We start from the raw sequence: 26,454 nt of genomic DNA, 5'->3' as shown, positions 1-26,454 counted from the left end.
GGCTAGGGTTGCTAGTCCAGCGCTCGCTGCCGGCTTCCCAGGGCGGGAGATAAACACCACACGCATGCCGCCTGCTCTCAAGCGGACAGACACACTGGGACACCGGGCTGCCTGCTGTCTCTCCTGCTCCCGGACAACCACCACATGCACACAAAACCGGGTACGCACACAAAACCGGGTACGTACACAAGTCCTCGCATGCGAGAACAGAGGGTCCGGACCCCTGCCAGGGAAAGCGCGGAGAAGGGCATGTTCTTGGGGGACACAGCCGGAGGTGGAAGCTGTAGGAGAGTGGAAGGCAGCAAACCGGATGGCCTGCCGTCCAGACAGACAATAATAACAAAGATGGGAATGGAGATTTTCAAAGACGCAGTGGCTGCACCCAGCACTGAGCTCTGACCTGGCAGCATCTTCCTGCCAGGGAACGCCTGGTCCCCTGAGGCACCATAGCCACTAGTGAGACGCTGGGGGTCCTGCTTTAGGCTGGGCTGGGCAGCTGGGGCAGGAAGCCAGGTGCACACAGCGGTGGGGATGCACTGGAGAGCCGCTCTGGGCTGAGGGACAAGGAAGGTCTAGCGGTTCTAATTGGGTTGTGGGAGGGGTACTCTGGGGGAAGACGCTAGCTGTCAGTTAATCGTCATTCCACCGTGGGCAGGAGTTGGGATAACTTGGGCTCCTTTGCTTGCTGGAACCAAGGAGGAAAGGAGAGACATTATCATTCTACCTGTGCCTTCCACACAAAAAGTGCCAACTCGCCAATGGTAAAGCGGACACAGACCTAGGAAGGGAGACGCCAGTACCCTAAGATGTTGGGGCTGAATGCTGAAAAGGCTTCTTAGAGCCCATTGGCTCCTTCACCTCCACGACACGTTCTAACTGGTACAGGAATCCATCACTGTGCCTGTGCCTAAGTGGAAAGGTGCCTGTGGCTGATACGACTCAAGGAGGAGATCCAGGGCCCCCAGAGACTGTGCCCGCCCAGTGCCCCCGCACGGACAGGATGGCTTGCCCTTGCGAGCTGAAGCCTGCACGTTGCCAGTGACTCCAAAGCAGGCTCAACAACCTCCTCCCCGCTCCTCTGCCCCACAAGCCACCTCCCCCTGGAATTTCCACACCTGCTCTCAGCTTACCCAGAAGGAAGCAGGGAATAGGAGACACCCCTGGGAGCGGGAGGAAAAGGAGGGGAGCAGCTGCCCAGACTGGAGGGGGAAGGCCCATCTTCCGGGGTCTCATGCTATGCCCATCAACCCAGCGACTGGGCACTGCCCGCTCTGCTCGCCCCAGCCCCCAGAGGAGCACGTGCCCTACTTAGCGCAGATGTGCCCCCAGAGCAGCCCAGCCCCCTGCTCCTCCCCTCCAGATGTTCACCCTTTTCCGCGCCACGAGCGCTGCCTGGTCTGGGTAAGACCCAACCGAAAATGTCTTTTGTATCGGACACCGAGGGACTCGGCAGGCCGGGGGATGGGTCCTGAGGGTGGAGGCGCCACTTCCGTCCCCTACCTCCAGACACCGCACGGCCCGGGAAACAATGCCCACCTCGGCCAGAAGAAGCAGGACCCCTCATGCCCGAGAGGGCACTTGCCGCCCGGCCTCACCCTGGACCTCCGGCAGCCGGTGGGGGCAGCAAAGGGTGTAGCCTCGGCCCCGCGGCCCGACGTAGACCCCGCTCCCGGAGTTCCCGGAGGCCGGCGAGGCGTCTCTCCCGCGGGAGCGTGCTCTGCCCGGCTCCGGCTTTGTCCCCGCGCCCTCGGGGCACAGCCCGGACGACGGCGGGCTCACCTCTCATTGTCCGCGGCGGCGGCGGCGGCAGCGGTTGCGCTCCGGAACCCCGGCAGGATGTGGCGGAAGCTGTGGTTGCGGTCCAGCTTGGGCTGGCTCTTGGTGCGCTTGATGGAGCCCTTGAGGCGACGGCTGAGGAAGCCCTGCGCGCGGGGCGACAAGAGGGGGAAGGGGAGGCGGGGTTAGCGCGGCGGCAGCGGGCCGGGACCCGCACCCTCGCGGCCCACGGCGGGCCGGGTTCGGCCCCAGCAGCTCGCGGCCCGCGCCGCCGCTCGCCCGCCCGCCGACCGAGCGCCGACGGCCCGGCCCGCGCAGCGCGGCCCAGCCCACCCCGCGCCGCCCGCCGGCCGGCCCAGCCCGCCACGTCGCCCCCGCCCCTAAGCCGCCGTTGCCTTGGCGACGCCGAGCCGAGAGTCTCCGACCGTGGCCGAGGATGCCCGAGCCCCTTACCCCGCCCCCCTGGTGCCGAGAGGGCGGGAGGTGAGGGGGACCCGGCTCCGGAGGGGCGGGGACCTGGGGGTCTCGAGCCACCAGCTGCCCCTCATCTCCCAGCCTTCCTTCACAACCAGGCCACACCCCCAACCTCCGGGAGGAATCCACACCCCGCCCCGTCCGGGACTGACAGGAGCGGTTGCACAGAAGGAAACTAAGGCCGGGAGAGCAGGCCCTTTAGGCGGCCAGCGCCTGGTAGCAGCACTCTGGCCATCTAGACCAGAGTAGGCAGTGACTGGATGTCTGGATGGGCGCTGAAACCCTTGGACCCCCGCAAGGCCAATTCCCACGGGTACAGGGTTTCCCAGTTCCTGCCTTAGGGAGGGGCCTGAGGTGTTGAAGGATTTCCTGAGTATTCCTCAGATTTGGGACACCGGACTCAGACCATGCCTAGATTCACCGGGCAGCATTAACCTGAAGCTCCAGCTTAAACCACCATCCCCAACTCCAGTCACCCCACCCCAGAGCTTCTGGACTAATGAAGAAGCAGGGGAGGAGGCAGGCAGCAGTCAGTACGCGCAGGCTGGACCAGAGCTCCCTTGATAGATGATGAAATTTTGCGGGGCTCAAGGAGCCACGGCTTAGTCTTACTGAGTGAGCTGGCTAGTTTTCGGTCAACTTGACACAGGCTAGTCATCTGAGAGGAGGGAACCTCAACTGAGAAAATGCCTCCACAATATCTAGTTGTAGGGCATTTGTTAATTTAGTGATTGATGTGGAAGGGCATAGCCCATTGTGGGTGGTGCCATCCTGTACTGATGGTCCTGGGTTCTGTAAGACAGCAGGCTGAGTAAGTCATAGGGAGCAGGCAGAAAGCAACACCCCGCCATGGCCTCTGCATCAGCTACTGCCTCCAGGTTCCTGCTCTGTTTGAGTTCCTGTCCTGACTTCCTTCAGTGATGGTCTAAGATATAAAAGCATAAACTGATAAACCCTTTCTTCCCAAAGTTCCTTTGGTCATGTTATTGTTTTGTTTTGTTTTAATCATAGCATTAGAAACTCTAATCCTTTAATCTCAGCACTCGGGAGGCAGAGGCAGGTGGTTTTCTGAGAGTTCAAGGCCAGCCTGGTCTACAGAGTGAGTCCCAGGACAGCCAGGGCTACACAGAGAAATTCTGAGAGAGAGAGGGAGAGAGAGAGAGAGAGAGAGAGAGAGAGAGAGAGATTCTAAGACACTGAGCTTGGGACCTGCAGGCACCTTGGGAACTCCCCGAGGAGGGCTTGACCCACCCACTCAGTCTCCATCCAGGGTAATCTTAGGACAGAAGTAAAGGGGTGGTAACTATTTTGATGTCAGTGCTGTCGTTGAGATTTGAATGTCACATTTCATCCATCACAGGAGAACGGGTGGGTCTGACGGTCCTCTGACCTCAGAAGGTCAAGGGGACATTTGCAGTCTCAACCCCCCCAGACATGACAAGCTCAATAATGGGCTAAGTAAATCCTCTCGTGCCACAGAGAAAGTACCAGAAAGACGTTGCCTGCAAATGAAGAAGCCTTGCTCAGAGATGTCTGCCCGAGGACAGCCAGTTCCAGAGGCTAACGCCAGAGAAGTTCCCACAGGACACCCGTCTCTTGCAACATCTTAAGCTATCCCTCACCTTGCCCTTTTCCCTCTACACCTTTTTCTTCTATAGCAGCCTCTTTCTGTTGTCACTTGTCAGCATTCCACATGTTCTCCCAGGGCCACTAAAATGCCACCCCCACCCAAAGGCTTTCCTAGCTGGTACTGTCCAAGTGCATCTGACCCCTGTACCCATATGGCCTGACAAGGGGTTCAAACGCACTGCACTCAATAGGTGCCTCTTGGCTTACGGGACAAATTGGAGGGACCCTCCTCCTGAGACATAATCCACGGGCAAGGCATTGCAGACTAGGGGAGCTTGAAGCTTCTGGGACACAGCAGGCAGGACCCTGCACCTCCAAGCAAACGCTGGCTCTCCCAGCCGCCTGGTTGCCCTGTGTGGCCTTCCCTCACGAGTATTAAGTTAGGGAGTCTCCCCAGCACACTTGGACTTCTCTGGGTTCTCACTTTCTGCACTGATGAAGATTTCACCATTGTTACACTCTTAGGTACAAAGAATCACAAAGCCCACTTGACAATGGAGCCCATTCTATAATAATATCTTCAGTTCAACCCTATTTCTGAGTTAAAAAAAAAAATAAAAGTCTTCTCCCCTCTAAGAAAGTGGGTTGGACCCTTGCAACTTCCCCACTTGTCCTCACGAGTCTCAGATGCCACCTGTCAGAGGGCAGTGACTTCCTTCTGAAAAACCAATGCTACCTGCTACCTCCCCTTACCCAGCAATGGCCTTGGGAACTAGTACGCCAAAAGCCTGCCACACAAGACACTGGGAACACAGCAGCCATGTTGTTTACATACCCAAGAGGCCCAGCAACTCAGATCATGAGGGGTTCTTCAGGGAGTCATTGAGGATTCCTATTAAGACCCACTTCTCCACAATCTGCCCTACAGACCTGGGTCCCCGTTCAGAGCCCCACATATAATAAACACCCTCATCCTGGAAGGAGACTCAAAGCCAATAAGCCATTACTGAGGGTGACAAAGGTCCAGAGAGGTGAAAGGTCTTCCCAAGATCAAAGGCCCCAAGCTGCATTCCCGGACTCTGCCCAGATTCACCGGGCTGAAGAGTCAGGTGGTTTGTCCTCTGCCCTGGATGAAAGAGACAAGCCTTTCTCCCCACCCCCCACCCCACTTCATGGGATCAGCCAGAACCAGAACTCATGAAGAGCAGCTAGTTGGTCTTCAAGCCAGAAAGTTATGCCAGGCCCAAGTCAAAGAGCTGGGAGGTAGCTCAGTGGCAGACTGCCTGCCATGCATCAGGTACCGAGCCTGATGCCACCACAGGGAAAACAAAGGCCCCAGTCCACCTTTGACTAAGTGGCATGAGACAAGGTTCCCGTTCATTCAAGTCAGGCCTGATGGTGCACACCTTCGATCCCAGCACTCCAGAGGCAGAGGCAGGCACAGATCTTGTTGAATTCCAGGCAAACCAGGGCTACGTAGTGAGACCTTGCCTCAACAAACAAACAAATAGCTCTTGGCACCCACTTTGGGGCTGTGCTGGGCATACTGACAGTCCGTGCCTAAGAACTAAGAAGTGCAAGTAGGCACACAGGCCTCAAACCCAGATGTACCAGACCCCAGCTTGTCTCGGAGAGCTGGTAGGCAAGGCCTATCACCTCACTGTGAAATAAGTTAGGGAGGGACATGCAGTAAGGATTAACCAGGACAAACAAAGCTGACCAGAGTTTAGGCTTGGGGTGCAGAACAGAACCTCCAACAAAAGCTAAGTTTATTCTCACAAGTAACTCCTCCAAATACAAAGGTATCATAAAAACCTAGAGTTTATAATAGCATATGTCAGGCTAGCTCGTCTGTGAGGGCTAGACATGCTTTCAACAAATCACTGCATGATCACTCCTTTGCCTGTGCCCCCGTCACTCACCCACGGTCGCCCCACGGTCAACCCCCACGGTGGCCCCGTCACCCCCCCATGGTCGCCCCATCATCCCCCCATCAACCCGCCAGCTGCCCTGTCATCCCCCACAGTCACCCCCCCATCACCCCCCATGGTCGCCATCACCCCCCCATGGTCACCCCCGTCATCCCCCCATGGTCACCCCCCACCACCTCCCACAGTCACCCCCCATCACCCCCCACGGTCACCCCTGTCACCCCCCCATGGTCACCCCCGTCATCCCCCACATGGTCGCCCCCCCCATCATCCTCCCATCAACCCCCCAGCTGCCCCCATCACCTCCCAGTCATCCCCGTCATCCCCCCATGGTCACCCCCCACCACCTCCCACAGTCACCCCCCTCCCGCAACCTCCCACAGTCTCCCCCCTGCCGCCCCCCCCCCAATCTCCATCACACATTCTTTAGGAGACTATCACACTACACACACAGAGAATCTGGCCTTGCCAATCAACCTCTGGGCACCTCAAACTTTTTCATGGTGCCTAAGTTCAAAAATCTTTGTTCATTTGTTTTTTAAGAAGTTCAGCATGTAGCCCAGGCTGGCCCTGAATTCATGATCTTCCTACTTCAGTCTCCTGAGTGCTAGGATTCCAGGGGTTGCACTCGGCTTCCTAGGATCAAATCTCCCCCACCCCACCCCTGCCAGGGGAAGATGTTGAGACATGGTCTCACGTAGCCCAGGCTGGCCTCAAAACTCCTACTCTTTCTATTTCCTTCCATGTGCTGAGATTACAGACATGCAACACCACGTCTGGTCTAGGTTCAGACAACCTCTGTAAAAATCACTGGTTCTTTTCAAACCTTAGTATCCTACCTGTAAAACAGGCTAATGGCGGGACCTACTTTCCGGGAATTATGGGAAGAATTATGCTCAGATATTACCAGGATATCAACAGATATTTAAGCAATCACATGTAGTGGCTTTACTGTCACCATTTCTGAGACTGGCTCAAGTGCAGCCAATTCTTTTTGTCCCAAGGTGTGGGTGAGCGACACAGGGAAGAGTCTGCCTGGGCCTCTATGGAGTCTGCAGGCTGCTAGTGCTGGCTGGGGGACAGAGACATGAATGAAGCTGCTTGCGGCCACAGTGAGAACCACTCTTTTAACTAGTGCTTTCTTCCAAAGGACTCCCCATGTGCAGTGTGCAGCCATGGGGCTGCTCAGGTGAGGCCTCAGCTTTCATCCAGGGAGCAGGGGCTGAAGTGTAAAACACAGCAGGCAGCCTGCAGTCCACAGGGACAGGGCCTGCTCTGCCCCTGTGGGGTACTGGCCTCCATTAACACACAGGCAGCTGTGCCAGTGTACTGGGCTCAAGCAAGGCCTCAGGGCTTTCATACAAGGCTGCTGTTGCTAATCCTTGCTTTGCCCTTCTGTGAATGACCCCCACCCAAAAGAACACAACCACTCACGGCTGACCCCCACTCTACCACTGGCCAAGACCCAGGACAGACCAGAGTGGAGAACACAGGTGTCTCTGGCTAGAAGGACGGGTCACCAGGCACCCCCTCCCATTGTGGCCGTTCTGTCGTAACATCTGGCCCACCCCTGCTCGTCTCAGGGAGGCTCTCTCCAGCAATGCTCAGAACCCTTTCAGAATTCCAGACGCATGATTTCTTCATTCACCCATTTCAATCAATTCCAAGTGATGATGATGATGATAAATGATGGGTTATCGAGCAAGCTCCTGTTCTGCCAAGTTGCTGTGTCCATGAAAACTCCAAGCACATCTCTCAGCAGGGAGGGAGTCAGCCTAGGAGGCTCAAGGCCTCTGCTAAGAGTCCTTGAGAGAATGCGGGCTTCAGTACCAGAATGTCAGGTTTGCTGAAGGGAAGTGGAGGCTGGGAGAGATTAAGATCCGTGCTCAGAGTGGCTACGTTGTTATCTAGCAGAGCTTGGACCTTACCCAGGAGAGTTCTGGAATGTGGGGTGAGCAGAGTGGGGACCTCCTTCCCCAGAGGTGAAACAGACAGCTCAGACCATCCTCTGCACACAGGACTCACAGGGGAGGAGAGTCCTCACAGGCACTGTACTCTAGAGGGTGTGCACAACCACACCACCCTGGGAGCCCCTTGTCACCAAGGGCCTCCAACCGGCTATATATCTCCTACAGTCCTGAGCCCAGACCTAGAGGACAGTGAGTACTCAGTCAAGAGCATGCCCCTTCCCTACCCTCAGTGTCCTTCCACCCAGCCCAGCCTTCCTCTCCTCCCCTTCCTGTAAGCAGACCCTGGGTCACTGCAGACGTGTAAACGGCCTGGCATACCTCTGTCTCCCTTTATCTGTCCAACCTGCAACTCTGAGATGGTGCTTGGAACGCAGGCAGAATGCCAAGGATCCATGCTGGGCAGAACCCAGCTCTACCCATGCCGGATTTTAAAAGTCCAAACCCAAACAGGGAAGCTTCGGGAGGGAGGCTGTTTTCACAGATGTCTCCTTCAATTCCATTCTAGGGCTCTGTCGAAATGCCAAGAACACATCTAAATAAGCAAAACAGAAAAGGCAGGGGAAGATCCCAGCCAGAGAGTGCCACCTCTGGAACCCCAGAGAAGAGAGACGCTGGGCACACAGCAGGCAAGTGCAGGAGCAGGGTGGCAAGAGACTTATTTCCTAAGTGCATGGGTAAAAGCAATAGGACCCACATGGTACAAACAGGAGCCAAGGTCCAGAGGGTGGTCAGATTTGTTTAGAATAACTAAGCACAATACCTAGGTCTCCTCAGTTCCTTCCAACTTCAGCACCATGCTTCTAGACTCCCCCAGGAAGCTGTACTTCTTTTGTCCAGGCCTCCTCAGTCTTGCATAGGAAACACAAGGGACTAGGGTGAGTGAGCGCTTGCCAGTGCAGCACCTGCCAGTCCTATGAAGTTAAGATCAGTGACCAGCCGGGTTGCCTGGATCTCCCAGGCTTGGCACTCCGTGCCAAAAAATGTGCTGGCTCTGCCCATGTCCTCTGCATGTGCCATTCTTCCAAACCTCCTCCACCATCAAAGGTGACCAAAGCTGGGGAATGACTCAATGAAGTGACAGGCATGGTCACAGGAGAAAGAGAAGAGGAATTTTAAGCTGGGATCGGAAGCTGCTGCCTTTCTGATGGCCTGCCCACAGATCACCCTCTGACCTATGCCAGTGTTCCCTTGAACATGAAAGATCTTCATAGCCCCCCTTGTCAGCAGAACAAAGGACCACAAGCCATGAGGTCCCCAAACAAGACTAGGACATTCAAGAATAAACTCTTGTCTCAAAATACTGAATAGCCAAGAAATTTGTAATCCAGCACGGAGGAGGCAGAGGATCTCGAGTTGGAGGCCAGCCTGGGCTACAGAATGAGACCCTGTCTCAAACCAACATCCTGGCCAGAAAACCGCACATAAACACATTCTCGCATGGAGAAATATACAAGCCTGAAACCATATTCAGGCTCAAGGACAAGCATGGCAACAATGCCTACACAAAAGGCACACCCACAAGAAAGGTTTTATATGTGTCTCTCCAGCACCACTGTACTCACAGATGTGCGTGCAAATACGTATGCTGGCCAACCAGCATACACAAGACAAAGACACACACATACACCATGCAAATCAAGAGAACACAGAAACGAGCCCAGACACACATACACAGGCTCAGCAGTTAACAGGTAGCCACAAATGACACTGCTGCCAACGCCAGTCACATCAGGGAAAGACGGGGAAGTGACCCTGAAGAGCTTAATTTTGCCACTGACATTTTCTCCCTGCCTTGTGTGGGAGGCTTCATTTTGGGGTGTCTCCGAGCACACCCCATTTATCCATTTTTACAGGGCTTCAATGTGTGGCTCTCAGGGTTTTGTAAAGAGCAACAAACTCCTGCCCCAAACATGTCTTTCTGCCCTAAATTTAAACACACTCACAAGTCCCCATGTGGCAAAACACCAAGAACGGCCCTGCCAAATCCGAGATCTGCCTTCCATCTCCCTGAAAAAGTGGGGCGTAGAAGACAACATTCTTCAGGGGTCAAGCTGCCTAAGCCAGGGGCTGGACATCATGGCTGCTTCCCTGCCTGTAAAAGGGAAAATAACTATAAAAACGCAGTGTCTGTGAGGACAATGGGATCCCGCAGGAGAGTCCAGCCTACAGCAACATGCGAGCCTCTTGCCCACTATCTTCGCCATGGCCTCCACTTCCCCTGACCTTGCTTTTATTGCTCCCTCTGACCAGCAAAGACTCCTAAAGGGCTATCTGAAATGGAAGCCCCTTTGCCTGGAGGACCCAGCTCCTCCTTTTAGGTCCCTGAGCTGGCATCCCCAATGCCCTCAGTCTTGGTCAGGTCCCTCTGTGGACATTTTCAATACAAATGAATATCTTTAAAGCCTCCCAGCCACACTGGACTGCAAAACCCCAGATCAGGGGCCATAAGCCTAGCAGGATTTCACTATTTCTGGAGTGGATTTATATCTACGACACAATCAAGACAGGGTTTCTCTGTGTAGCTTTGGAGCCTGTCCTGGAACTGGTTCTTGTAGACCAGGATGGCCTCGAACTCACAGAGATCCGCCTGCCTCTGTCTCCCGAGTGCTGGGGTTAAAGACATGCACCAACACTACCTGGCATAAGAAGACTTTTTAAAGAAGTCCACTTAGGAGTATTCCTGGTGGGCTTACCAGAGGAGGCGGTTTTTTAGAAATACGGAAGATGGGACAGGGTACTGAGAGAGGCAAGGCCAGGGAAGCCACAGAGGGCAATGCAGGCAGACTCTGGGCTCAGAACAGCAGTGAGCGTGACTGCTTCTGGAGATCCCTGTCACTGCTGCAGGGCCCCCTGGCCTCCAACTTCCAGACTACCAGCGGGGGCTCGTGACACAGCATGAGGAAATGCAAGGCAAGGGTCCCTGAAACCCTAAGGCCCAGAGAAGGCAGAGAGGGTGGGTGACACAGGAGGGGAAAGGCCATATGAACACGGCCCTCTAATATTTCCCCCGGGCCTGAGCAGACATCCACAAGCGGAAATCAGGCTCGGCTGGGACACAGGGAGCAGCCAGGGAGTGGCTGACCATCCCATAAAGTACCAGGCCCATGGACATGCCTTTAGCGTAAACTGGCTCAGATGCCTGAAGGCCATCACGTTCTAGGCCAGTGGTTCTCACCTTCCTAATCCTGCAATCCTTTAATACAGTTCTTCATGTTGAAATTATTTCATTGCTACTTCATAACTGTAATTTTGTTATGAACTGTAATGTAAATACCCGTGTTTTCCTATGGTCTTAGGCAACTGGGGGTGGGGAGTGTTAGACTCCCCAAAAGGATCACAACCCACTGGGTGAGAACCATCGTTCTAGGATGACCTTAGGCCAGCACAGGAGGTGGCTTCAGGAAGTCTATTCCACCAGGGTGCCTTCCCTTGCTTTTGGCCTCTCATGTTTGGGCCTCAGGGCTGAGATCTCATGACTAGGCCGGTCTTCCTAGTGAATCACGCCTTCCCCATCCTGTGTGAGCAAATGCTCTGGCGGAGGTGGCCCAGCAGAGTATTCAGCCTCCCTGTTCACCACACACACACACACACACACACACACACACACTCACAAAGACCCATCAGGCCCTGTGCTAGAGCTTTTCATGATTCCTTTGGTCCTCACAACCCACTATGCAGATGGGAAATTAGAGGCTCAGAAAGGGCAAGAACCTCACACAGGGCCACAGCCAGGGAGCAGCAGTGCTGAGTTCAGTCTGGGCAGACCACTCCACAACCAACCATGAGGCCCTGAACACGCATGTTAGCCTTTCTGTGACTCTGTTTCCTCATTGGTCTAGAAACTAGCTGACCTCTAAACCCTTCGCTTTGGGGTATGTTCCCCCACCACACCAACAGGAATTCAATTGCTGAGAAGACAAATGAAAGAGGACCTAACCCCAAACAGTGGCTAACCCAAAGGACGGATGGTAGGCCAGATGGTGGAGCCTCCCAGACACCCTAGAGTTCGGACTAGGCCTGGAGCAAGGCAGAGAGATGTGCTAGCCAGTGGGGGGGAACAACAGAAACCCCAGGGGGCCTCTGCCTTGAGCAGCAAGAAAGCCAGACTGAGAGGTGCAGCTGCACCCACAGTCCGTGCAGCAGGACTGCCAAGTGCCAGTGCCTGTCCACAAGAAAACAGTCACAGATGGGCCACTGGCCTCCACGTCAGGCAGCTAGCTGCAGGCTGCTCTGACGGGCAGTCATGGCCTCCGAAGGCTCGGAGGAACTGTGAGCAGAGTCTAGGCCTCGCCCTGCTGATGTGCTGTCGGGCTCTGGGCAACAGGTCAACCTTCCCTCTCAGAGTAGATGGTCTCAGCGGCCTCAGGCATAGAGTGGGGGGACTCTCAGATTGGAGGAGGAGGCTGCTCCCCACCTCACCACTATCTAATTAATTTGCTCCCTACACCCCCCCCCCATATTCCACCAGCCCCTAGCAGGTGCCCACAGCAGGCTCTGAAGATTCCAGGAATCAGAAGCCAGTCCTGCCCTTGAGAAGGTCACCATCAGCTGGTGGAAGACGCACGTGCTGGATCATTAGTGACAGAGTGAGCAGAGGAAGGACAGGAGATACTGAAGCTCCCAAGGAGATGTCTGCTCAGGAAGGCCTTTCAGAGAGGAGAGAGTGCAGCTGCCAATAAGAGTCTCTCAAAGCAGGGGATGGAAGACCAACCTGCCCCAAGGCAGAGGCTGGGACAGGCCTGTGGGGCTCTGGATTCCCGGATATGAGGCTGGGGAAATGGATCCACCTACCCCCTAGTAGGCACCAGGGCAGAGGAGGGGCATTCATGGTTCCTCTGAGATGTTCTTTAATCAACCCCACAGGCAGTTATTCATCAGCATGTGTAGACTAGTGTAGGAAACAGATGTCAGTATCAGCCACCTCCACAGAGGGCCTCCTGGCTTCAGAAGCAAATCCTACCCAAGAACTCACGTGTAATTATGCCTGTAATCCAACCCTGATGCCACAGGATCACTTTGTATTCATAGCAGGAAACAGTGAGGAAATCAGGCTGGTTGTGTGGCTAAGCTGGTAAAGCACTTGCCCAGCAAACACAAGCCCTGAGTTAGATCCCCAGAACTATGTAAAGAAGGCATGATAGTGTATGTCTGTCCTCTGGGCACTCAAGAGGTGGAGGCCAAAAATCAAGAGTCCAAGGCCTGTCTAAAAAAAGAGAAGGGGTGGAGGCTGGGGAGATGCTTGTCAGTAAAGTGTACGCCACACAAGAATGAGGGCCTAAATTCAATCCCTAGAAGCCAAGGGAGGAAAAGGAAAAGAAAGCAAGCCAGGCTCAGTGGCACATGCTGGGAAAGTAGAGAAAGGCAAGTCCCTAGGACCCACCAGCCAGTCAGCTTACACCAGCGACCTCAGAGATCAGAGATGAGGGGAGAGAGGGAGAGAAGCAGAGGAAAGTTCCCAAAGTCAACTTCTGGTCTCTATACATACATGTGCACACAAGCATGGGCACTATATACACACGTGCATCTCCACGAGAACACGCAAGCACGGGCACCATAGACATGGGCACCTCCACGAGAACACGCAAACATGGGCACCGTATACACACATGCACCTCCACGAGAACACGCAAACATGGGCACCGTATACACACATGCACCTCCACGAGAACGCGCAAGCATGGGCACCGTATACACACATGCACCTCCACGAGAGCACACAAGCACGGGCACCATAGACATGGGCACCTCCACGAGAACACGCAAGCATGGACACCGTATACACACATGCACCTCCACGAGAACGCGCAAGCATGGGCACCGTATACACACATGTACCTCCACGAGAACGCGCAAGCATGGGCACCGTATACACACATGCACCTCCACGAGAACATGCAATCATGGGCACCATAGACATGGGCACCTCCAGGAGAACACATTAACACAACACACAGTGAGAAGGAAAGTAGGAAAATGAAGGCATCTGAATCATGCCTCTATCCAGGCTCCTGAAAGGGCCTGCAGGGTTAAAAGGTGGGGTGCAAAAAGAAGCTCTCTCTTATGCTGGAGCATCTGTCCTACACAGACACCTGCCGGCCCATGTGTTGTGTAGGACAGAAAGTAGGGGAGGGGAGCCCGAATTCAAATGTCAGCTCTGACCCCCTTTGACTGTGTGATCTCCAAGCAACACACCTCCCCTCTGGGAGTTTAAGAGTCCTCGTCCAAATGATGACACTGGCAAGCACACATTGGTCCATGAGGCTCTCCACATCCAGGTGCACAAGAGAGGCAGCCTGGGGGTTGGGCTTTCCCTATGTGCGGTGCAGTCATCTTGGAAAGTACAATGTGTGTGACCTGGAGTTGTAAGGAGGAAACAAACAGACCTGCAGAGTGCCAGGAACAGCCACGATGAGCTTGGGACCCAGTCAGGACTTGACTTGTCATCTATCTCCTTAGAATGCCGTCCTATTCTCTCCCAAAGTAGTGGAGACACTAACGGGACTCAAGGAGCAGGTAACAGTTCAGGCTGCGCCCTAACTCTTCCTGTCAGCTTACACACCAGCCTCTCACCCTGAGCCTCTCCTGATGCAAGTCTGTCGGCGCCACAAACCATGGCCCTCCAATGAACCCAAGGGGACAGCTGTCTGAACAACCCAGCCCAAGCCAGCTCAGCCACCCATACCATCCCCCAGCTGTTATTAGCTAATCCCTGGCCAGTGTTGTCACCCACACCTCACCCAGCAGCTTTCAAAGCCTAATGGCTCCTTGTGGCCAGGGATACAACTAGGACCTCAGCTCTTGCTGAGAGTAGCCACCCAGATGTCCACTCGCTGCCCTCTGCTGCCCCCAACTGGTGGGAAAACACTCTGCAGACTGGTCAGCTCTGACCAGCTCTGGCCCCTCAGAACACTTGTTCTGGTTCCCCAAGTGCTCATCCCTTCCCCTCTCTCCACCTCCTGGTCCTAGCTGGGCCTCGGGAGCTGTCAGTGATGATGCTTTGGGACAGTGTGAAGTAGAAGGATAGGCCCTACTACCGTGGGCTCTGGGGAAAGTGTGGAAAGGGTGTACCCTGAAACAGCAGGCAGCAGGAGATGGACGCTGGCTGAACGCCTACCTGTATGGTTTGGAGCCCTCACAGCTGCCCAGTTTGCAGATGAGGAAAGAAGTCTGGAGATGAGCAACTTGCCCACAGAGGGGAGCAGGGGTCAAGAGTCAAATATGCTCCCTCCCAGGTGGTCTGTTGAGAGAAGTCAGCACTACCTCCCCGGAGCTCATGAGAAGAGAGAAAAGCGCTCCTGGCTCTTCAAGCCAGCCACTGGTCCCAGCACTCCACCTGAGCGAGGGACACAGGCCAGGAAACAGCCACTCACACCTCAGTAGTTACCAAAGAGGGAACAAGGGACACTCTAGAAGGTTCTAGAGCTGAAAAGAAGGGGTGGGGCCTCTCCTTATCCCCCTCTCTATCCATGCTACCAAGGCTGGGCCAGTTGTCTCCAGGACTGAGCGAGCAGACGCCCACGAGGACACCTAAGCTCAGGGGATCAAGGGTCAGATGAGAATAGCAGTGGGCTTGCCCCCGACCCATCCTGAATCCCCCATCTGCCCAGGTCTCTGTCTACTGATGAAACTCCCGGCTCTCAGCCTGAGCACGAATCCGGACAGTCTTGTCCACCTCATGTGCCAGGGCTCCCTGCTTATTCAGACAGGAGGTCTTTACCATCCCTCAGCCCGGGCCCATCCTGAACAGCTCCTGCATCTGGCGCTCTGATGGAATCCCACCTGAACATTCTGTCTCTGGGAAAGAGCCTCCTGCAGAAAGCACACTGGCAAGAACGGCACTCGCCAGCCAGGTCATCCACCCTCTGCATGCCTGTTTTTGGGAGAAAGATGGTTCACGCATGGGGAAGGCACACAGGAATGGGATGAGGACTGAGCAACTGAAACCCTCTGGGTACCCAGAGGCGTCCAACCTTAGCCATTGCCCCCCTGTAGCTCCTGACTCTACAGGAGAAAGGGCAAAGGCTTCAGCGCGCCCACTAGAGCCCCTCCTGTCAGGACCACTGTGTTTGTTTTGTTTGGTTAGATCTTCCTCTAAACAAACTATTATCTCTTTTCTTGAAAAACTACATGTCTCGGAAAGCCCAGTTTTAAAAGTCCCCACTGTAAGAATTTCCCTGCCTCCCTCAGCCAGAGAACCTGGGCTCCCACAGCTCGCCTGGTGTACCTGTCACTGCATCAGAAACACGGAGGTTATGAACAACCCCGCACTGGTAGAAGTGAACCACGGCAAAGAGCCAAAGGCCTGCTTCCAGAGTTCATCCGCAGCTTCTGCAGCCCCCTGAGCCTCCCCTCTGACACTTCTTCTCCATTTCACAACCCTGAGACCTAATTTCAGCCAAACCTTCAAGCATCTCTACTCTCAGCTTCCCAAGGAGGGATCAACTGGCTGTCAAGTTTCCCACAGCCTCTGTGACCTCACACTCCAGTCCTGCGACTCCTCAAGGTCAACAGCCCAGGGGATGGAGGAAGGAGGAAGGACTCAGCCCACACCTAGGGATGGCAAAGGCTAAGGGGCCTTCCAGGGAACCATGGCTGTCAGCACCTCCCGGTCTCCCAACAACCTGATTCCTGGGAACACATGAGGGGACTGTGGCCCAGGAGGGGTTGGCCAACACGCCTGCTGATCCAGGGCCCCACATCCTGCATGTTCTTTCCTCTCATTGTCTCCCACTTCCCAATAACCTGGGTCAGAGAAGACAGCCCTGGGTATGAAACACAGAGAAACAGGAGGCACTGTGGTCACCTACCCTCAGCCCCTCCCACATTGGCTCTTTACCCCGCAGCGCTGGGACACACACAGCCCCATGCTCACTGCCTCCTGATGGTGGAAGGTGCGCTTGAGTTGGAAGGATCTCCAACTCTTCCGTATCTCAAAGCTGGTACCAGGCCTTAAAGCCACATCAGAATCCGGACCACAAGAGCCATCAACTTTATTTCATAGCAAGAAAAAACAGGCTCTCCCAAGTCATCCCGTCTAAGAGGCTGCGGTGGGGCTAGCACTGGGCCACCTGTGCCCTATGAAACGGGGACAACCTCTCACAGAAGGCCTGGGAGCCCTGGGAAGGAGCAAACAACCCAAGCTCAGAAACACTTTCAGCTGGGTGGGACCTCTGTCGGATCCAGTTCTCTCCCACGGGGCACCTTCTGTGAGAGATGGTGACATCCCGTCACCGGGGCTTGCAATGGCAGCAACAGTGGCAGATTCATTACAGCCTGTGGTATCTCCCCTGCCTCCCCCAGGCAAAGTCATGTTCCTCAGGCTCCCTCAGGGTCTACAGGGAGCAGCAGCAAGCAGCAGACGGCAGGTGCAAACTTGGGAAAGAATAAGTGCTCGGGAATGGGGGTGAGGAGGTCCTCCCCGCAGGACCTCAAATATCACACCTTCTGTCCTCTAGCCCAGCTCTCCCAAGCCCTCCACTAATCTCCAGAAAGGGAACTGCAATTGGGACCGTGGATCTAACGGATGAATATGATTGGTCCCAGCGCATCTCATCAGTTAAGTACCTGCCACAGGGCAGGTTACTGGCAGAGGTTCTGAAAGTCTGTGTGGCTAACCAGGTCACGTCACAACTCAGTGCTAGGATTTGAACCCAGATCTATATACCCAAGCACCTGCAGGCACCCAGGCCAAGAGTCTCCACTCACATCCCTGTCCTCAAAGGCCACATAAACAAAGGACCAAAATGCCTAAGGACAAGAAAGTGGCATGGCCAACAGCCCTACCAGTGCTTGCCTGTCAGGGGCTCTATGACACAGAGACAATGACTTTGACCCCTGGGTTCCTCAGGAGGTGGATGGACGAACGGCTCATGAGCATGCCCCTGCACTGTGCAAACCCCACCCGAGTCCAGCAGCCTGAGTGGGTTCTGAGTACTGGAGCTGGCGCTGACTTCCATCCTCAGGTGGCGTCTGCCCCGGAAACAGTGAAGACACAACAGGAAAAATGCCAATCCCAGCAAACAATTACCAAGCCATGGATCACAGCAGTGTCGAGCACGATGGTGCGTACACTGAAGCCACAAACAGAGGAACTGACTGGCCACGGAATGCCCATGACACTCCTGTGCCTAGTCCTGGGGCACAAGACACCTGGGTCTCACTCATCGGCCTGAGCTTGAGGGAATGACTTACCTACCCCACTGAGCCTCAGTTCCCTCCTCTGTAATGGGAGAACAATATCAGCGCTGCCTGAAGGACTGCGGGTCAGGGGTGTAGGACAGCGGGCACAGTGCCTGGCACACAATATAATAGTGCCAGCCACACAGTAGATACGCCATCAGGGGCAGGACCATGGCGATATCAATCATTGTTCCAAGGTCCTGAAAAGTTCAGCTTGCCCATGGTAGTTCTCATATGGACGGGTGCATCTAGTTCTTGCTCCAGTGGAGCCCCCAGAAACCATTTGTTTATCTAGGGGTGTAAACAGTCCCTCAACAGGGACTTTTCTTCCCGGCCAGAGGCTGACCCTCAGCCCTGACCCTGACTACCTCTTAGGGAAGTACATTCAAAGGTGCATACCCAGGTCCTGCAATCCTGAGAGGACCCCAGAACCTAATTTCATAGCATTCACACAAGCAGGAAGGTGAGCAGCCCTGGGAAGGCTCTGTCCCTTCAGCCTGGTACCCAAGGTGCCACATGGCCAGCCTCACCTCCTACCCAGTGATCTAACCCCGATCGCCAAGCAGAGCAGCAGCAGTGGAGTGTAAGCCCACACCTTTGCCACAGTCACCCCTACCGTAAGCCCTCCCACCGCCACTGCCACCACCACTGCCGCCGCCACCACCACCATCACCACCTAGCCAATTTCCACAGGCCTTTCTGGGCCTAAGACAACTCTCCCACCCTCTAGAACGGTCATATCAGCTCCCCTGGAGCCCGAGACACAGCAGCTCTTGGCAAGAATACAAACCAGTAAGTCCAAGACTCACCCACCACGCATTGGCTTTGACAATCTTACCACTCGGCCTGTCTCTAGAATGGTGTCTGGCACAGAGCGAGTACACGGGAAAACTTGCTGAATGAATGACGGATGGACGGACGGACGGACGGATGAATGGATATCAAAGGCTCACACCTCCATCTCTGACCCAGACTGGAGGTCACTGGGGAAAACAGTGTGCCAGGTGCCTGACACAGCACAGTAGAGAGCAAGCACAGTCATGCCCGCTGTGGAAGCGGGTCTGTGCAAATGTGTGTTTGAGTGCAGAGACTAAGAATACATGGAGCCGGGCACAGTGGCGCTCAGCTTTAATCCCAGCTCTTGGAAGGCAGAGGTAGGTAGATCTCTGAGTCTGTGGCCAGCCTGATCTATAGAGCAAGTTCCAGACCAGCCAAGGCTACAGAGTAAGACTCTAGCTCAGAAGGAAAAAGAAAGTGAGAGAGAGACAGAATACATAGGAGTGAGAGACACTGAACATCACGGAGGTCCATTTCTGTGAAGTCATTTACTGTTTGTGATGTGTACATATGTGTGAAAACCCATGCATCCATGTGTGTGCATGCTGGGGCATGTACAAAAGAGTGTGCACTTGTGTACAGGCCACAGAAAAATTCTTCAGAGTAACATACACTTTTTTTTTGAAACAGTCACTAAGTAGGCTAGGCTGTCCAGCCAGCGAGTCCCTGGGACCTGCCTGTACCCGCCTCCCATCTCTGTGATTACACGTTCTTGTGATTACACAGCACCTGGAACATTTTTTCTTTTTAAAACATGGGCTCTAGGGATTGGACTTAGGTTCTTAGGTCTTCAAGGGAAGCATTTTATTGACTGAGCCCTCTCATCTCTCTAGCCCTCATTTAGGTTGGCGAAAAAGAAAAGAAAATGTCGCCTATCTAAACTGAACAGCTAACGGAACACATGCTGCATTTGGGTCAATTTTAAGGCATTATCAGTTGAAGAATACAGAATTCTTTTCTTACCTGTCAAGACAGACTCAGATTATGACATGCCCTGGACTGCTCCATGAAAGACACCAAACACAGATGTGCATCTTAAGGGCAGAGGGCAGTGTGCACGTGTTAAGGGCTCTAATCCAGTCCAGCCTGTTCTGCCAGCCCTGGTGGCCTCCTAGGCTGTCCTCCTCCTGCCCCCTCCCTCAAAGAACGGAACCCCATGTGGCCCCAGAGAACAGGGAGCCGCCAGGGGATTGGATACCTAGAGCAAGAGAGGCTGGATGCTCTCCCGGTCCATGAGGCTCCAGGAAGGGGGATGCGGGGTCGCAGAGTAGCCCTGCAGGGCGAGGTGGTGATGGTGGTGGCAGTGGCTGTGGTGACGCAGAGATAGTTACCGTGACCCGGAACGGGGTTGCAGCCGAGGGCTCCATGCTGGTGCTTTTCTCTGACAGGCTGCCGGGAAGGCTGCGCCGGGAGCCCGGCCTTTCTTGGGGTGATTCTGTGGAAGAAGGAAGAACAGTTTAAAATTCAAAAGCTCTGAGATGCTGAGGCTTCTGCTAACCTCCACGTCCTAACACTACACAAAAGACAGACAGTGGCCACTAAGAAAAGGTGTAGTGGTGTGCCCTCCCCACTAAAGACAGGACGACTACACACCAGGCAAGTAGCTACACTCCTACGAGTACACCCAAAAGGATCAGAACACAGACTTCAATACTTGTATGAAATTTTGACACCAGCGATATTCACAACAGGCATGTGACAAATACAATACATCTGCCCATCCACAGATGATGGAATGGACACCGTGAAACACAGTTTACATGATGTGACTGAACCCTAAAAACATCTGCCAAGTGACAGAAACCAGAAACCAAAATGTAGGGAGGTAAGGCCTAAAGGTGGAGAGATGAGCTAACCTGAGGGCCTAGCAACAAACGCTGTCAGAGGTCCTGATGGCGCCTAGCCAATGAAGGGTGACCACGCAATGTCAACAGAGAGAAACAACCTGGGTGCTGGGAGGAGGGTGTATAAGGCTCTCCCCATTGCTGAATAAACGAGTCTGCTGTTTGCCCCCAACCTGACCCCCGAGTCTGCACCACTGATTCCACGCCTTCTCATCCCCTCCCCGGAAGGAGCCACTAGGACCCAGAAACACCAACAGTGGGAGATACCTACAACAGACAAATTTATAGCCACAAAGTAGGTCAAAGGTTACCCAGGACTGTTGGGAAGGGGTGAGGGTTATAACTTACTGGTATAGGGTTTCTGTGTAGGAAGATGAAAAGGTTTCACAAATGGAGAGTTGTACAACTGCACATTTGTACACTTACAAATGGTTAAAATGAAGCCGGGAAGATTGCTCAGTTTGGTCAAGTGCTTCATGCACATGCTTGAGGACCTGAGTTCAGAGCCCCAGTGTCCACAGGTAAGTCAGGGGCTGCAATCCGGTGCTGGGGAGACAAAGAGCGATCCCGGGAGCTTGCTGGCCAGACAGTGTAGCCGTGAGCGAGCTCCAAGTTCAGTGTGAGCCCTGGGCTCCAAAAGCCAGGATGGAAGAGAGAGAATGGCAAATTGCACGCATTTACTACAATTGCATTTTATTTTGAGACAAGGTTTCATGTAGCCCTGGGTGGCCTTGAATTTGCCACCAAATTCAAGGATGACTTTTAACTCCTCAGCTGTCTACCTCCATTTCCCGAGTGTAGAGCTCCATTTCCCGAGTGTCGAGCTCCTACAGTTTTTTAAATGGTTTACTGTTGTCATGTGTATGGGTGTTTTGCCTACACTTTATGTGTGTGCACCACATGTATGCCTGGTACCCATGGAGGCCAGGAAAGACAATGGATCCCAAGAAGTTAAAGGCAGTCAGTTATGAGTGCTGGGAACCAAACCAGGGACCTCTGCAAGAGCAGCAAGTGCTCTTAATCACTGAGCCATCTCTCCAGCCCCTCCAGTTGTAGTGTTGGTTATTCATTTTTAATTTCTGGAGACAGGGTTTCTCTATAACAGCTCTGGTTGATCTGGAACTAGCTCTACAAACCTGGCTGGCCTCGAACTCACAGAGATCCACCTGCCTCTGCCTTCCTAGTGCTAGGATAAAGGTGTGTGCCACCACCACCAGGCCACAGTTGTTTTTTAAATGCTCCTAAGTCTGTACTCAATGCTACTACCTTGTGCGTACTGAGCAAGCTCCCTGTCGCAAGAGGATGGTCAGCCGACAGATCACTGAACCTTTCCCTAGAATGGCATATTAAATGGGAGACTAGATGGCTGGCCTCCACAGTCCCTTCAACCAAGATCATCTGTGACCTCTGTCCTCCAACTTGGGCTTTCCTTTCCTGAAGTTTTAAGGTTGGGAGGCCTGCAGGATCGGGCAGTAACAGAGTTGAGAAGGCAGAGGCTACACAGCTCCAGCGGGGACAGCTGAGGAGACAGGGGTGGTGGGGCAATGAGGCTATGACTTATTTCTAAACTGAAATATTCAGGTTGGTAAATGGTGACATCTGGGAGTGGTGAAGGACAAGACACACCTCAGCCAGGCCTGCACATGCCTATTTGAGGCCTGCATCAGCTCAATCCAACTGCTTCTCACCCATTCCCTCAGAATATAGAGAATATAGTTGCTGCCTGTTTGCCTGCGCTGGTGTGGCCCACCACAGACTCCTCCAGGTTCATCCACTAGCCAACTATCCAACAGTCTGAAGGAGGTCCTTGGTGACACCTCTGCCTGTCATGTTGACTCCTCTGGCAATGGCTGAATCTGTCCCTTGCTGAGAAGGTCACTGCTCTCTCTCTCTCTCTCTCTCTCTCTCTCTCTCTCTCTCTCTCTCTCTCTCTGTGTGTGTGTATGTGTGTGTATGTGTGTGTGTGTGTGACAGAGACAGAGAGAGAGAGAGAGAGAGAGAGAGAGAGAGAGAGAGAGAGAGACAACTCCCAGTGCCCACACTGTATCGCTACGTCTCCTGCACCCACGCAGAGCCTGATGTGTGTGGCACTTAGGAAAAACTCTGTTGACTCACAAGGAAGAAAAGGAAAGCGTGAAGGTCTCCCTGGCACACGGGGACACACAGAAACAGGGGATCAGAGACCACCCTGGCAAATGTGCGCACACATTCACATTTACACAGATCCTCCCACAAGCATGCCCCAGGGGCATGGCAAGTGGGGATGTGTGCAGACGCAGGACAGAGGGCACAGGAGCAGGTCCATCAAAGGCAGTGCAGTCTAGAACACCCTATCCACACTTCCTACCTCCTTCTCTCCTGACTGAAAAGGTATTCCCCAAAGTGTCCAGAGTCACGTTTTTGGGGTGACTTCTGCTGCGATCCTAGTATGTTCCAGGGTAGGGGCATGAGAATTAGAAAAGTTAAGTAAGAGAAACAGAGATAAGAAAGAAACACAGAGACACAGGAGAGTAACAGGAGAGCAACTTAGTGACTACTGAATTCTGAGTTCTGAGTTCACCCATGTTTATTTTTCCATACTTTTTTTTTTTTTTTAACATTTTTAGAACCTGTTCTGAAACTCACTCTGTAGACCAGGCTGGCCTTGAATTCACAGAAATCTGCCTCTTTTTGTTTTTTATTATACCCTAATACAAAAGAGGGGAAGGAGGCAAAGACTGCTTTAACTTGATACAAAGGACAACCAGAACAGTTACTTGTTTCAGTCCTTGAGACATCAAGGAGATGTCCTGAGTAAAGGTATTTGATGTTTGGGGCAGTAAAAATACCCTAGATCAAGTATCCTGCAGGCAGGCACTCCCTATGTAAAACCTCCTATTACAAAAGGAGAAGTGTTGTCTGAATTCTCTGACCTTTGGTCAGGGTGGAGGGGCTGCTTGGCCCAACCTCCCATTTTATCCCAAGTGGTTTCCCTAGGGAGCCTGACACCAGTCAGCCACTGGGCTAAGAACACAGCAGACATGGGCCTCCACGGCCACAGCTCTCCAGCCACTGGGCTGAGCACACAGAAGATAAGGAGCCTCCCTGGTTGTGGCCCTGACCAGCACCTCTCAGCCTCTGGTGGTGAGCACTGCCCCTCAGCAACCTTCTCAAGCTCCCCCTCCCCCCCACCCACACATAAAATTGCAATAGCAAAGGTAGAATCTTTTTAGGTACTGCACATGTCCTGGGCTTTATAATGAAAAAGGGGACCAGTTTTTCTAGACTGTGTATAACACTGCTTACCATACCACCCCCGCTGAGAACATGTGCTCTGGGCACTTTCAGATCCAATCCCATGTGACAACTTGGAGAGCCACGGTGTGTGCCATTTCCAGATGGGGAAACAGAGACTCCAAGACACAAAGGTGACTCCGAGTCCCCCGAACAATGACCCCCAAAAGAACTTACTTGGGACCTTGAGGAAGGCAGAGGAGCCAGGAAAGGGGGGGGGGAGTCTCCATTCAACCTTTCTGTGTTGTGTGACTCCAACCCAATGCTTTTCCATCTCTGGGCTCTGAATTAAACATTAGTCCATGTGTTGAGAGTAAAAGTAGAGCACCCTCTCCCTGTGTGCCCCCCAAATAACTCTTATTTTATACCAGAAATAAGCATGGAGCTGACATTCCCACCGTCCCCCGCCCCCCCCAGACGGAACAGTGCCTCTGCCTCTGGGGATCTCAGCTCAGAGCATTAAGCTCCAGGACCTCTGCTTCTGGCCTTAAACACAGCAACACAGCTTTTTCCCAGGCTTGGGAAACAGGAGCTGGTGGAAGCAGAATTCCAGAGAGGTCAAGTGCGTCCACTAAGAACACACAGCACTAAGAACGTTCTCTAAGAACGTTCGTGGGAAGGGAGAGCCAGCCACCCTGAAGTCTCCTCAGACCTGCCCAGAGGATAGCCAGAAGTCCTTCTTCATCTCAGACTTGATCTGACCTCTACACGACTTCCCAGTCTACAGAACTGGGCCTTAGAAACAGCTGGCCCTCAATTCCTTTTCCACTGAGAAAATTCCCATTTAAGCGGCGAGACCAGGCTACCATCTACTCTCGGAAGCCATTGCCAGAGTCAGGCATCTTAACCTTCAAGTGTTTGCAAAAAATAAATAAAATAAAATCGGTTTCATTCAAATGCTGCTGGCTTGGTTGCCATGGATACCACCTAATCATGAAGGATGACTGTTACTAGTTCCCATGGAAACATAGTGGCTGGAGGAACATCCTGTAATCTCAGCAGTCGGGTTGCACTGCCCAGATCTTAATGGTTGGAGGCAGGTGAGGTGGCAACTATGAACATGGATTTTGGGAGACACAGGGTCAGCAGAGGAGCAGAAAGGCTGGGTGCTGGGGAAGCGGATGGGGGTCCTCGCAGTGAGGAAAACATCAGTCAGAACTACCAGTCACCATATCACACTTTTCAGATACACTCTGACCCAGTCCAAATATGAGAAGAAAATAATTTTAAAAATTACTAAGAAACTAGCCCTGAAATTAAAATGAGCACTGACTCACTGCAGAGATAGGGTGCTACTCATTTACCTCTGCTGGTGTCAGGAAAAGGCTTGGAGAGTGATCAGACAACAGACAATTCACAGGCGTGTGCACACAGACAGACAGACGGCCAGATGGACAGACCTGTCCCTTTCACGGGTTCAGTCCAGACCACGCTAGCTGTGTGGTCGTCCCATGTGGTAGGCTCGTCCCATGTATATGGTGGCTGCAGAGATGTCTGCCGCCCTGCATGCAGCCCAGCAGGATAGGAATGAGTGTGTCTTGAAACAGCCACCCAGTGGAAGACTACACAGCTCAGGAGGGTGCCACAAGGAGCAGAAAGGCCTGTGGCACAATCTACCTTTATACAGATCAACACAAATAAAACAGCGAAGGAATGCTGGGTGAGAAGAACAGTTGCTAAAGGAGACAGACTATGACCCTCTTATGAACGCTTTTGTAAAACAGTTCATGACAGCCCTACAACAGCCCCAACTAAACACAACTAAGACCCTTCAATAGGAGAGCGCTTACACAAACTACAACGCATAAAAGGATGGCCCCCAAAGAAACCTGCACCCCAATGCCTGGAGCCTGCGGACAAGCCACGCTGACGGGACAGGGAGATGTGTGCTTGAGAATAACGATGGGGAGGTAGAAGGCTACCCTGGGGGACAGTCCCACCTCAGGAGCCCTGAACTGTGGGAGGTCGAGGTTGGAGCTACGGCAGGAGGAAGAGACAGATGTTTCAGAACTCCATCCTCCACGGCCGGCTTTGCTGCAGAGGAGCACGGTGGCTCCATCTCGAGACTAGAGTGGACTCCAGCTGACAGACAGCAAACGGCAGGAGCCTTAGTGCTGCAGCCACAGCAGGGAACGACATTCTGCAAACAGTGACCGATGACATGGGATTTCTTTTTGTCTCTTCTGGTTTTGTTTTTGAGACAGACCTTGCTGTGTAGTCTAGGTTGGCCTCAAAACCCTGCTCCCTGCGCCTCCACGTCTCGAGTACAGGGATCCTTCATTTTTACTGGGTCTGGTAAGGTCAGTGCTGGAATGGCATCCTCTGAACTGTAAGACAGCACCTGTGCTGTGCACACTGATAGATTTAATATGGGCAGCAGCAGCAGAAATAGAATATCAGGGCTAGCCGGATACTGTGGCTCATCCCAGCAGGAGAGGCCCAGGATTTCACCTAAGGGCAAGAAGGGAAGGAGGGAGCCAGGGGCAAACTGAAACTGGGAGAGGAACTGTGCTACTGTAGAATACTAGTAAGCTGTGAAAAACAAAGCACAAAAGATCCAGGGGTGAAGGCGGATCTCAAGGACACTCTGCTCCTGATGAA

At 53.5% G+C, this 26,454-nt stretch overlaps 1 protein-coding gene across 9 annotated transcripts in view; it reads right to left on the bottom strand.

Moving 5' to 3' along the window:
• The window catches only part of LOC121462496 (DAB2 interacting protein), a 172,908-nt gene that overhangs the window by 67,785 nt on the left and 78,669 nt on the right, over positions 1-26,454 (bottom strand). For 7 of the 9 annotated variants that reach the window (XM_041674093.1, XM_041674091.1, XM_041674096.1 and 4 more), the window contains exons 2-3: positions 20,068-20,171; positions 1,780-1,922 (exon numbers count right to left, since the gene is read on the bottom strand). In XM_041674093.1, the coding sequence (XP_041530027.1) occupies positions 1,780-1,922; positions 20,068-20,171 (247 nt within the window). Of the gene's footprint in view, positions 1-1,779; positions 1,923-19,699; positions 19,756-19,934; positions 20,172-26,454 lie in introns of those variants that run through there. The other 2 variants (XM_041674098.1, XM_041674099.1) reach the window with 2 other exon arrangements.

Source organism: Microtus oregoni, unplaced genomic scaffold, assembly GCF_018167655.1.
Source record: "Microtus oregoni isolate MIOR12 unplaced genomic scaffold, Mior012 000025F_ref0000491, whole genome shotgun sequence".
NCBI lineage: Eukaryota > Metazoa > Chordata > Mammalia > Rodentia > Cricetidae > Microtus > Microtus oregoni.
Note: the sequence above shows the minus strand (reverse complement) of the source record. Positions and strands in the feature narration are given on the sequence as shown.